General features: G+C 36.8%; 1 protein-coding gene across 4 annotated transcripts in view; it reads right to left on the bottom strand.

Annotated features, from left to right (window-relative positions):
* Positions 1-2,568: 2,568 nt before the first annotated feature.
* The window catches only part of deptor (DEP domain containing MTOR-interacting protein), a 33,361-nt gene continuing 21,544 nt past the window's right edge, over positions 2,569-14,385 (bottom strand). For 3 of the 4 annotated variants that reach the window (XM_053233177.1, XM_053233169.1, XM_053233172.1), the window contains 4 exons: positions 14,211-14,348; positions 10,429-10,499; positions 9,794-9,898; positions 2,569-5,284 (listed from right to left, as the gene is read on the bottom strand). In XM_053233177.1, the coding sequence (XP_053089152.1) occupies positions 5,156-5,284; positions 9,794-9,898; positions 10,429-10,499; positions 14,211-14,348 (443 nt within the window). In that variant the 3' untranslated portion in view covers positions 2,569-5,155. The remainder of the gene's footprint in view (positions 5,285-9,793; positions 9,899-10,428; positions 10,500-14,210; positions 14,349-14,385) is intronic. The other variant, XM_026939584.3, reaches the window with a different exon arrangement.

A 14,385-nucleotide genomic window follows, 5' to 3' on the forward strand; every position in this document is an offset into this window, starting at 1 on the left:
TATACACACATTCACACACTCACTGACATTGATTTGAAACTGTTTGTAACCTATTTGTGACATCACAGATGCATCCGGTAATATACAAAATATAATTTGCATTAAAACCTTTTTTGTGTCATACAAAACACAGTTTCCTCTAGAAAACCTGTTTGTGACATTACAGATGCATCCTGGAATATGCAAAAGCTTTAATTTGCTTTAAAAACTTTCTAATCTGCTCCTTGGGGAATGGTCCTCTCTGGGTGCAGTACGCTGCTGACCTCTTGTGGTCAAAATGCTATAAGACATAGACCCTAAATAGGCTGGTAGAATTACGGTAATGTATGCTTATTACAAGCTGGTATCTAGCCTATACAATACTGGCTTAATGCTGGTATATTTGAGAGGAGTCATTCAGTCAAAAGATAAATGGATTTTCACACAAACTGGATAAATTCTAGTCAATTGGCCAAGACAGAATTAATGACACACACAAATTTCTCTCTTATAGAAACTATTGGTGAAACTACACTACATGGCTAAAATTATGTGGACACCTGTCCATCACACCCATATGTGGACCTACACCAAACTGTTGCCACAAAGCTGGAAGCACACAATTGTGTAGAATGTCTTTGTATGCTGTAGCATTTCAGTTTTAATTCACTAGAGCGAAAGGCCCAAACCTGTTCCAGCATGACAATGCCCCTGTGCACAAAGCGAGGTCCGTGAAGACATGGTTTGCAAAGGTTGTTATAGAAGAACTCAAGCGGCCTGCACAGATCCCTGACTTCAACCCCACTGAACACTACTGGGATGAACTGGAACGCTGACTGCAGTGCCCAACCTCACTAATGCTCTTGTGGCTGAATGAACACAAATCCCCACAGCCATGCCCTAAAATCTAGTGAAAAGCCTTCCCAGAAGAGTGAAGGTTATTATAACAACAAAGGAGAGACTAAATCTGGAATGGGATGTTCAACAAGCACATATTTTGACATTGTGACATTGTATTTCACTATATTCTAAAATGTCTTAGTATCTTCTTTCAAAAACAAATATGTGGCTAAATTATTGACATCTCTAAAATATTTCTAATAATAGGAACAAATTGTCTCATTCGCTCCACTTTATCCTGTATCTGGAGCCTATCCTGAGAACACTGGGTGTGAGGCGGGAATACACCCTGGATGGGATGCTACTCATACACACATTCACACTAGGGGCAATACATCGTAGCCTTTCCACCTAACTGCATGTTTTTGGGAAGCGGAGAAAACATAATGGACACAGGGAGAACATGCACAGAAACACCCCACAGAGAGTAACCTGAGCTCAGGATTGAACCAGAGGCCCTGGAGGCAACAACTATGCCACCGTGCCACCAAAACATCTTTTAAAAAAAGATGTATATTTAAGAAAAAGATCTCTTCTTCATCCATTCCCATTGCACAGAAATTTGTTAATCTACTTAACAAATATACATAAGTACTTAAAATACCATAATAAAATGGCTTCAAATGTCTGAAAAGTTTTGTTGATTGGTAGTGATGGTCAAGTATCATAATGTAAACAGACCATTGAGAAAGACCATATACTCACTGTAAAATATGGTGGTAAAGCATTGATGATTTAGGGCTGTTTTGTGGTTAGTGTTTCCAGGACATTAAGATCCAGCCATAGAGGGATTTTCAACAAAATAATGAACAATATTCTCTACAGTTTAGGCTTCACCAAATATTAATCATGGGGTGGGTGATAATTTTGAAAGCAGTGTTTTCCAGGAAAAAAAAAATTACTGTTTTTTCCTACAAAAATTATGTTTGAGTTAAAATTTAACAAAACAGATACAGATGCAGGCTCACATTTTTCTTAATTGTGATATCAATATTCTCTAATAACGTATGCCCACCATGTTTCTCCAGTCTTTCACATCCTCTGACCAGTATTAGGATTTAAAGAGGTTTCTTTAAATACTACCTGAATCCTCTTTTAAATAACGTCTTAAATAATAATATTGTGGATTGAATTTTTGTCTTGATTCTCTTGGTATTTCTTACATTTAAAAAAAAAAATTGTAAAATTGTAATTTTCCTCTTCACAAACTTTTACAATCGGTTGTAAATTTGCTATCACCAATTTCTGTCACCTCTTTCTAAGTAAAGCTTACAATAATTACCTTTCAATCATAATCACATAACCATAACAGCTACACAATTAAATTTTAATAAACAAAATTCTACAAAATTATGTGTCTTTGGCTCTGTAATGTTATCACAAAGTAAATACAATACTTGCTTTAGACCAAAGGGTGGCACTAGTGCAGTATTTCTTTCCTTGTGGTGTAATCAGCATGAAGCAACAGTGTGATCTCTGTCATTTGCCCTGAAAACCTTGAAGGGAGGAAAATATCTAGAGGGGACTTACTGCATAAAAACAGTTTAAAAAAAGGTTTTGGCTGGAGATTAAAAATGATAAAAAAGATAAAAATGAACTGAACAGGAGTAAGGTGAAGAGAAGCACACTCCTGGACTTTAACCACAGGAACTGCTTTGCTGAATTAACACCATTTGAAACAAAAGACAGTTCTGTAATTCATTCATATCAACATGTTTAATAAAACATTTCAACAGACATGGTATGATTTTTCAAAATACATATGTGGTACCTTCAGCTTACTTCCCTTATATAGACAGATGCACTTCTAGTGTGTAAAACATTTTCTATGCTGTGTCTGTACATTTTCTGAACTCATGAGCTGTTACTTTTATATCAGTTGCTTCTCTGTTTATACCCTTATGTGCCAGGGAAAATGTGGTAGATAGCTTGCTGGGAGTGCTTACTCCCAGAAATAGAAAGCTGATTGTCAGTAAGAAGCAGTAAAACACATATAACACAGAGAGCTCTTGAGACAAAAGTGTTCACGTTCAGTGGAGAGTGTTAGGTGATCACCAGCCATGAGGATTAGCAGCAAAATAAATGGCATTAAGGCAAAAGCACTGCAAATTCAGTGCGATCTGTGAAACCAATTATGTGGAATCCATGCATCTAGGAACATCATTACAAATCCACTGTAAGTGAGATGTGGAATATGAACCTGAAATGGATTGGAAGTGGAAATTCACTGGATGGTACCACTGTCCTTGATTAAGAGAAGCATAAAACATACTGGTGAGTCCAACGCTGCTAATTTATCCTCAATAGTTTTTTTGCTTTTTTAAATTAAGTAAGCAAACACTACTTACACCTAATCTCATGCACTGGACCAATTCAGATTTCATTCTTCAATTCCTAAACATTAAAAAAATCACTCTTAAATATGTGCGTTTCTTAGATTACACTTGCATACTTTGGCAAGTGGCATTAAATACTATATTATTGATCTTTTTTTTTTTTTTTTTTAATTCTGCCATGTTACAGACATGAGACAATATGGCTATCATATATTGTTATTAATATTTAGCACAATATGATTATTGAGGTAATCCTTTACATTAAGGCTTCCTGAACTAATATTTAATGCATTAGTAACACGAACAAGACATAATTTGTTTTCAGCATTAATAAATGTTACCAAAAACTTTAACAAATTATTTAACTCTTGTATCAAGTGATTTTTATAAACCAAAATAAGCCAAAACTAAATAAGCCAAATAATCGACATATCTGTATGCCTTAACCAATGTTCATACAATCAGTAAGTAAACATAAGGCAACAATGAGCAGTATGAACCAACATGTTAGTGGTTGTTAACTAGTAAAATTCAGGACTGAGGCTGAAAAGCAAGTTTCAGTATTTACACCTGGAGACCAGTCCTCAGTACAATTTCAGCATTTAGCAACATGGTGTAATTTATTTTTTGCTAATTTCTGTAGACTTATTTTTAGTCACGGATTGAGTAAACATTAGTCAATGCTGGTGTATTTAATTACCATTTAAAGGTAAGTTCAATTACTTTGTTAAAATTACTTGAGTTATTAATGCTAAGATTAACATGTGTTACTTTTAATGCAATAAATACAGGAACCTTAATATAAAAATGTTACCACTATTGCTACTATATGTTTCACATTATAAAGAAAGCTAAAAAGTGCCTTCCAGTTACCTATCAGACACTTTCACTGTAACTACACTGGAAAAATGTAGTCTTAGCAAGTGGAAATATCTTGAAAATATCTTGACATAGCTGAATATAGTAAAATTTAGTTAGTATTATAAATTTACAATCAACAACATATAAAGATTATTGATGCTATCAGCTGATTTTCTGCATCTTATAATAGGAAATACTATATAATATAATCAATTTGACTATATTCAAGATATTTTCACTTGCTAAGATAACATTCTTTGCAGTGTAAATATTGGTAAATATTTACATTATAGTGTAAATAATAATGTTTTAAAAGGGTCCTATATTTACCTTCAAAAATTACAGACATACAGAAATCACATGTAAGTGTGGTTCCTCTTTTCAACATCAACATTTTTCTTCATTAAAGTTTATGGATGCAAAAAAAAAAGGTGACATATTTCTGACACTGCCGAGGTAAAGCTTATCCCTTTTAAATCCTAATTAAAGAACGTTCGGGTGTCTCAAAATATGACCTATTGACACTTAGCCCTGAAAATGCGTGGAATCGACACTTTGTTAGCCATGCATGACTGCACTGCAGCACTGCAACACAACAGTGTGTTATTGTTAGCCTCACTCAGCTACTCATAAACATCGCTCAAGCCTGAATGAAGCTCTTGGTCATCACTTGAATGCTACACACAAAATGTTTAGGAATGGATTCCCATACTCAAGAAGCATATCATAAATCTGTATAGAACAATTTCTCCAATCTGTACACAGTTCGTTACAATGACGTCTTGACACAATTCCCTTTTTCCCTTCTGTCGTCATAACGTCCTCATAATGAGTCTCTTGGCGAATGATGTGAGGCACGAACAGGAAGTAGTGTCACTGAACTCAAATTTTGAATTAATAGTGATAAGATCAACAGTGATGATGTGACATCCGATGACTGGATCTCTGCCTTTCTCTAGAATATTCTGCTGAAGATTCCACCAAAAGCTTTCACTGACACTATGCACAGAGGAAAAAAACAAGTGACTGATTAATAGAGAAAGAAAGAAAATAAGGAGAAAAGGCTGAAGAACTCGTCTTTAATATTCCACCTCTTCCATGACCTCCATGACCACAGTCCTGGGTCCAGTGAGGATGAGGTTACTGACAGTCTTGTAGTCCAGATTCAGCACATTCAGCCCGTTGACCGACACCACAAACTGACACACCTGGAGAACGGAGGACGAGCCAATGAGTTATCCAGTAGAAACTGGGACTGAAGGTTAATGTGTAATGTAAATAATTGGCAAAGCATTTGACTAATGGTTGCCTTTTAAAAGACATATCATAATGGTAAAACTTTAAAAAGACCAACCTCAGCATAACAAATTACATATTTCATAAGTATAGTTTTCTTGAACATTATTAAACAAGAATAATCAAAATGCAACTGGAACAAGAATGTCTACAAATAACATTTAGATCTAAGCTAGATTTAATACGTTTTAATGACATTTTTTGAAATGTTGAAATGTTTCTTGTTAATGTAAAGTAATTTAAGACCATGTGATTATATGATCATACGTGTTTATATATATATATATATATATATATATATATATATATATATATATATATATATATATATATATATATATATACATGACCATCACACTCATATGTGCCTGTTCCAGATTTAGTTCCTCCTCGCCGCTATAATCACCTCCACTCTTCTGGGAAGGCTTTCCACTAGATTTTCATTCCAGTTCATCCCAAAAGTCATTTTTGGAGCGTGACTGTGAGGAATTGATTTACAATTGTGTGCTTCCAAGCTTGTGGCTACAGTTTGGGGAAGGTCCACATATGGGTGTGATGGTCAGGTGTCCACAGACTTTTGGCAAATATATAGGGTATATCTGATGTGTGTCAGTGTATGTTAGCTCAGCAATGGAATGGGGAAGAGAAAAGGGGAAGAGGAAAGGGGAAAAACAGAATACTAGATTAAGAACAGTCTAATCAAAAGCTTGAACTCTAAGACTGTGTAAATTTAAATGCAATTTTTCTTAACACAATTAATTAGCAAGATGTAATGTCAGGCAAGACCTTTTAAGAACCCATGGAACATGGAAAGTTTATTTAAAAAAACGGCACATTTAAACAAAAGAATACTGATAAACAGTATAACCTGAAGAACAGTTTGCTGAGAACAGGAAAGTAAGTGTGATAAACCGGTTCTAATTTGTGTGTAAGCAGGAATGTCAGACCCTCACAGTAATTACATCAAAATGCTGGTCTGCTTTACTTGGCACTGCTCCAGCTGTAATCCCATGGCTGTCACACAGAGGGTTAATGTTAAGAACCTCAGCTGGAAAACAAGGCAGACTGCCTTCAGTGCCAGATCTGTTAACCCTTTCTTTTCTATTTGTTGCTTTTGTAAAGAAATATGTCAATATTTTTTGCAGTTTATTTGTCTTCTTCAGACAGACACAGTACATAGATAAAGTTAAAGACTAGACCGTATTCATTAATTCCATAATGAATACAATTCCACAGAAATAGCTGGCCAGTTTTTAACAGGAAAAAACAGAGGTGGGTGGTCTACACTAAAACTGTTTTTACAGCAAGCTAAACAAAACAAAGCAAGGAAATGTTATTTTTAAATGGCCCTAATTCTTCTACACATGAACGTGTTAGATTAAAAAAAAAGCTTTGCTCCTTTCTTCATTCATTCTTTTAAATTGATGTATTTATTCATTCACTCACTCAGTCACTTTCGATAACTGCTTTATCCTGATCAAGATTGTGGTATATCCAGAGCCTATCCCGGGAACAGTGGGCGTAAGGCGAGAATACACACCAAATGGGACACCAGTCCATCACAGGACTTATTTGTTTGTCTATCCATCCATCCATCCATCCATCCATCCATCCATCTGGCTGGCTGTTTATTTATATTTAAAAATTGGTCCAAAACTACTCTATGTACTAAGGCTGTACTGAAGACAAAATGTTTTGTTTTTGTTTTTTTGCACATATCACAGTTATTATTGTCATTTTTGAAGAAAAGTGCTTCTAACTGTGATCCTAAAGTACTGTTAAAGATCCTAAAGAACTACTTCCTATAGGTTTACTCAGGGTATAAAAGCTTCAGTTTGGTACTTTTATTTCAAAGAGTGTAAAAAGATTTCTCACAGGATGCCAAGAAGAAAAACAAATCAGATAGATTGTTCTGGAGAAGTTTAGAAATATGCTGTTATTAGATGTTAGGGTAGGATCTGATAAAGAATATACAAGTAATCTTATCACTTGCCTTTGGCTATTTCACTGCTTCACACGGGTTTTGGCGTTTCACTCTCAGCAAAAAAAGGTACAAAACTGTGTCGCTAGGGTAGTACCATTAAGAGTACATCTTTTTCGTGCTTTTTTTTACGTAGATAAGTGCATGTCGTGTGCCTTTAAAGCTTCACCCTCAAGGTCCATTTATGTCCATTTTAAAAGTACACTTTATACACATTCCCAAATATATGTAATAAATTTGAGAATGTGTATACAGTGTACAAGATGTACCCTTGTTTGATGGTACCACCCCAGAGACAAGGAAAAGTACAGTTTAGTGCTATTTTTTTCTGAGATCATCTGGTCGAATTAGTGGTAACTTGAAAATGTGATCATGTACATTGCATGCAAATCACATGTCCCTCCCAGGGATACACGTAACTGACCTGGGGTGGATTTTGAAGCGTTCGTAATACTAGGTACTTCTTTATCTTGTTCGTGAGAACATTCTTTAATTAACAAGTGTTTCCTGAAACCCTTTGTACCTAACGTAGTACGTAAACGCCTTCATAAATTAATGAGTAACCTGACCCATTTGTTATTCACTAAGTACTTTGTTATTTGGAGCTTGTGTGCAGTTCTACCTCAAAAAGACAGAGGTCAGTACTTTCTACACAAAAACCCTCACAGTTATATAGCGTGAGTGTGATGCATTGCCCTAGAATTTACCTGATTAATTAGGTAACCTGTGGTGTGGTGGCACAGTGGCTAGCATCTAGGTTTGAGCCTCAGCTTGGGTGACTATCTCTGCAGGGTTACATACCTTTTTTATTAATCATGTTAGCTGTACAAAAACAAATGAAGCAAACTGCGTTTAAACACTGTGTTCATGTAAATCAGTTCCCATGGATCAACAAGTTAAGTGTAAGAGATGAATTTATGTTGAGGTAACATGTTCATTCATGTGTAACTGATGTACACTTTGGAATCAAGTAAATTCAATGAACGGTTTGTCATGTAGCTTTTGTATTCCCTTTGGTCGTTGTTTTGCACACTGTAAAGAGTTCATTGAATTGACTTGTTTCAAATGTGTACATCGATTCCACAAGAATGAATTGATTTGGTTTGTTTTTGCAAAGCCAACAAGATTTGATCATATATATTCAAAACCCTGGAGTAAACTTAAATTCTACGCAGTCACCTGAGCTCAGGATCAAACCCAAGACCCTGGAGCTGTGCGACAGTAACATCACCCACTACACTACCATGCCACATACGAGTTAGCCAAGGTTTAATAAAATTTAATACTAGTCAGCTCCTACATAATTCCCTTTTTTCAGTGTAGTTCTTCAAAACAAATGTAATTTTGTTGTAAATTGCTGATTGGGCTGTCTGTCTGAGTCTGTTTCTGCTGGTTAAGTCTTCTGATTACCTCCTGACTGTCAATCTATTGTTTGACTATCGACTCATGTGGCTTTTCTCCAGACTCGGGCAGGGCAGAGTCAACAAAGAACTACCTACAATTCATTCATTAAATCTCTGATAATGAGACTCGCAAAACAGACTCGTACTTAATGTACGTCCTTCTTTAAGGTGTTCATTAAGTCATTCACAAAGATTCATCATTATCGGGAAACCCACCCCATAATAATATGAAGTTAATTGGTAAATAATGGTTTTATGAATTTATGCCAGAATAAAATGTCTTTTATATGTTAAAATATCAATTAGTTCAATAACCCGAAATCATTTAATAACCCAGTGACATGATGCACAAGACCATGTTGAAGTTCTATGCCCTGTGTAAACCTATAGGAAGTAGCTCTTTAGGATCTTTAACAGTACTTTAGTATCACAATTAGAAGCACTTTTCTCAAAAATAACAATAATAACAATAATAATATTTTTAACGCAATGTACAAAAAAAATTTCCCAAAAAGGTCCTTTTGGAAACACAGGTAAAGCAGGATGACTACAGTTTACTGACTGCAAGTATAAACAAAGCAGCATTTTTTCCTCAGAGAGAGTGTATTGTTCCAGTCTGAAAACATGCTCTTATGTAATAAACATTCAAAATTGAAGGCTAAAGGGGAAGTTATGCAGTTGCAGAAGCATAAATTTCCATTAGACCTACACACACACACACACACACACACACACATACACACACACAGATGATTGGGTTCTCTAAGGAAATTTGACTAAATCCAGCAAGCTGAGAAAGCCACAGGGCTTGCGTGGGTGTTCAAGGTTAAAATAATACAACAAGGCAGGTTTAGTTACTAATAAAATTATGCACACTTCTTCTTTTTCAACTTTATATTTGCCACCTTTTTCTAGGCTGTTGGGCTGTTGTGAGGCTAGTTAGTATTTAATTCTACTTGCAACTGATGCATTATCTTGTATCTGTTAAGCCAGTGCACTGATAATAATCTATGTTCTCTCCAGGGTGGTTACATTACCTTCATCCCTGCTGCAGCAGCAGGTCCACTGGGGTCAACAGCCTGGATGTGGCAGGGTTTATTTCCTCTGACCACGAAGCCCCAGCCCACTGCATCACCTACAATCTGAACACACATACACAATCAGTTAAATAACTATGTTATGTATAGCATTTTCTGAAGCTTAACAACACTGAAGCTTAAAGACTAATGTACTAGTAACATGCACAGAAGGCTGACCAAAACATAACAGTGCATAGCCAATAGATAGATAGATAGATAGATAGATAGGGGGTCCTTTGTGGTCAGGGGTTGCAGTGGTTTAAATTAATAAGCAACTATATTGTTTATTGTTTGGGAAATAGAAGCAAATAAATTTGTTAGAAAATCTTTAAAATTTAAATATATTGAAGCATGAAAAATGCATTTTTTTAAAAGCAAGGAGCACTTTTTATAGAAAAGAACCTGTTTATCATAAACAGACTTAATCACTCAATGTAAACTGCTGTATTTCATACCAGTCTAATTCTACTCTGGCTCCATGTGATGCTATAGAAAAGATTTTCTTTAGAGTGAATCACATGTGTGTGAGAACTGAAAAAAAAAAATAAAGGACCTTAAAATTTGGACTGTTTGGGGAAATGTGTGGGACTTACAGTGAATGTCTTCTTTATAAAGGGCCCTCCTGGAGTCTGCAGCTCCTCTGGGCTTACTTGTCTCTTCAGCACTGAGTGAATCACACACACACACACACACACACACACACACAGAAAGAGGGAGAGAGAGAGATAGAGAGAGAGAGGCAGGCTGTTATAGGGTGTGGTGGGTCTGTTCATGGTGATATTAGTTATGCACATCTAATGAGTGACTCATAGCCAGCCTTTTTTACTCAAGTAAAAGTGCAACTACACATCTAGATAAATACGCTGATAAAAGTTAAATTACAGCTTCATAATCGTCATTCAAGTAGAAAAGTACAAACTCTTCAATGTACTTAAAGAATGGATGTAACTGTACAACAAAAGATTCACAAAAGAAAAAGATATCTGCCTCCAATCACACACTGGTTTGAGTTATATGATAGTAAATTAGTTCCACTTTCACCAAAGAACATGAGAGAACAGTAGCTACGGCTAACAGTCTTGTTCCTGATCTCTCAGTGTTAGCTTGCATAATAATGTCTCTGCCAATAGCTAGCTGTCACAATACAAACTGCTTGATAAACACAAAGTGCACATAGCAGCAGATAAATAACAGTGAGGGGGATTAAGTCTCATTCTTGCTGTCACTTCTTTCAAATTTTAGATTTGTTAGGAGCTCAGATTAACTACTTGAAGCTGACGGATCCTAACAAGCCATAACTTTACAAACATATATGATTATAGAGAAATGGAGTATGTTTGAAAGTATAAGGTGAACGGAAAATTCTAAAAGTAAAGTAATTAGACTTTGTTACTTCCTAACACTGCTCCCAGCAGATCCAGTTCAAGCTCTGATATCTATTTCATATTTGATTGTGATTATTTTCGACCAAAAAAAAAAATTATAGCAAGTCAGTTTAGCACTTGCACTGTTGCATTTACTGTAACTTTGGAGGTAAAAGTTTGATTTTTCATGATCTTAAAATAACTCACAAACAAAGCTTATACTTACTCTTAAGATAAATGTAATTAGTTACATTTAAGCTTACCTACATATATTTTAAATAAATAAATAATGAAAAATATATCTATTTTACAGGTTGGTACTTCGCTTCATAAAAAGGGTGTAATTTGGAATCCTTTCTAATACAGAAACATTCTGTTGTGGGGTCCTACATAGAGGGAAACACAAAGAAGGGTTTGTACATTTAACCTTTTTTCTAAGGATGTGACTTTTGGTTTGTACTGCATGTCATTTAAGGAAGTCCTCTTTGAAAATATGTAATTGTTACCATGTTGTTTTCCCAAAATCCTTATATCAGGTAATCAGTCATCAGTTTTATCCACTGTTTCACTCTGACCTGATGCACAACCCTGATATGTAGTCTGATATGTACTGTCAGGATCCAAACAGGACAGTGCTCTGTGCTGTAAATGTAGGAGATGAGTGTTTATAAGTAAATCATTAGAAGAAGAAAAAGTCTGTTCTTTTACTCTCCTCATAATAGTGGACTTGAGTCTGGGTTCCTTAAGTGTATAAGTGTACAGCCGTTCTAAAATTGCTTATGTGGTTCATAAGTTCATAGGTTTGCAATCCCAGCACTGAAGGAGCTGAAGCACACTTTTAAATTTGAAGTGTTTATTTTGTTCTTATTAATTATGGGTGGAGAGCTGAGGCACGCTGGGATTGGAGGAACAGAAAGGCCAATGACCAATCAGGAAAAAGGCGCATGGCTGCCAAACCGAGGCACACATTCACTCACATGCTCTCTCTCTCACTCACACACACAACCGCACCACTATTTCATGTCAAAGGTTTACAAGAAGTGTAGTGCAGTGTCTGAGGAATCAGCAATCAAGAGCTGCTTTTTCCAGCCAAACACCACAACCTTTCCTCGAAATGCACATTAGTAGAGGACAGTGAAGCAATTTTGTCCTGTGGGAAATTTGCCTTCCCTCGATCTTCCTTTCCAGTGACCTAATATGAGAGCAGGAAACAGTATGTAGTGAAAAGACGATTTAGTTTTCAGATAACCCATGGTCACACTTGCGGTAACCTTTATGCTTTGAGCCTGCTTGGAGAGCCATGGAGGCTCATGGTCGGATTTGATATGTGTGTGTGTGTGTGTGTCTGTGTGTGTGTGTGTGTGTGTGTGTGGAAAGTGTTCAGTCCTGAGTCTCTGCCTGCTGGCTGTGCTCTTTGCCTTTCGGGGACTGAATGTGCTTGCCAGGGACACACACACACACACACACACACACAGATCCAGATTTAACAAACTGTCTCTGTAGAGTTCAAGGAGCTGTAATGCACACATTAACACAGAGATAAAGAGCATAGGACAGAGAAAGAGCAGTGTGCATTTATTAAGGGAGCAGACAGCCGTACTATACCAAAGATCCTCACTATAGGTGTAGTTTGACTTAAGAAAAAATATAATTTCATTTAATATCTTTCTAGCTCCACCACATATTTTCTAACCTACGCAAATGCCACGGTAAACTGTGTAACAATTCAGAGCAAAATCAGCAACACTGTTTAACAAGAGGCCCAGGCTCCAAAGTTTGGCAGAATCTCAGACAGGAAAGGAAGTCGTTTATGGGGAAAAGAGGCAGACTCCACTTGGGATTTCTGTCAACATTTTCATTACCCAATTACAATGCAGTAGAACAGAAGGGGATGTGCTAATATGACTTTTATGGCCTGAAAGCAAACATTCTAACACCCTCCTGACCCACCCAGGCAGCTCTGGAGAACCCTGACTAAGAGAAACAGTCATGGCTGAATACATTTAGGTTATGAGATTGCAATTCCTAGACATGGTTCTTTGATATTAGTTTTGCAGTCAGTCAGTGTTGAAAATTTCAGTAATAAGAGTAAGTCAGTAGCAATGCTGCCTCACAGGACCCCGGTTCAATCCTGAGTTCGAGTTGCTGTCTGTATGGAGTTTCACATGTTTAAGCCTGTCTGTGTAGGTTTCCTCCAGGTTCTCCAGTTTCCTCATAAAAACACGCGAGTAGGTGGACTGGCTACACTAAATTGCCTTAGGTGTGAATAAGTGTGCACATGGTGCTCTGCAGTGAATACATCCAGGGTGCCTTCCTGCCTCCGATTTAATGTCCACTGTGACTTTGACCAGGATAAAGGCTAAAGAGTTAGAGAGTTTGAAGGTTTGATCATAGATGTAACTTCGGCTGTGCAAAGTCAAGTTATCTGGAACTAACACCGCTCTGATGCAGTAAGACTACTCCGATCCCTCAGCAGTCAGTTCATATATCGCCACCCTGATTACTGACACACAGTGGACACACTGTGCTTGTTCTGCACAATCAAAGCACAGCATCCAGAGGCAACAGAGTGACCTAGCTAGTAATGTTTGGGCTGATCTGCTGTGATCTCTCAGTGTGCTACTTCGAGGTTGATGGACAACCTGTGAGTTGAAAGACAGTGAATAAAACATTCACTCTCTTCTGATCTCTTTCTGTGTGTGTATTTTAATCACTCAATCAGTGTGTTCTGTATATTTTGTTATAAAAGCCATGTGTGTTCTCGCTTGCCTAAGGGTAGCTGGCTGCCTTGATACCACTAGCTTAGTGTGAAGCCAAACTTCTTTGGAACTTGATGCTGTATAACATATGCGTCCAAAATCTCCCACCAAATCCAACTCAACCAAAATGCCTTATCAAGCTTGAAATACAGGTTTAGGGTGCTGCAAAACTTTTACCTATGTACAAAGCAATATGATTCATTGATTGTTTTATAAGTGTGAGAATAGTAAGATTTTAAGGATTTCTCTTACCAGATTTGGGGTTGCAGAGCACAGGAGGACTGCTACTCAGAGTGGGACTGCTGCTGTAATAACCACTGCTGCCACAGCTACTGCTCATACTGCTGCGCCTCACTGCCGACACCACCTTAATCTCTTTAGTGGGGCTCACTTGAGACCAAGAGAGATAGAAAGTGAGGAAGACTGA

Source organism: Pangasianodon hypophthalmus, chromosome 1, assembly GCF_027358585.1.
Source record: "Pangasianodon hypophthalmus isolate fPanHyp1 chromosome 1, fPanHyp1.pri, whole genome shotgun sequence".
Taxonomy (NCBI): Eukaryota; Metazoa; Chordata; class Actinopteri; order Siluriformes; family Pangasiidae; genus Pangasianodon; species Pangasianodon hypophthalmus.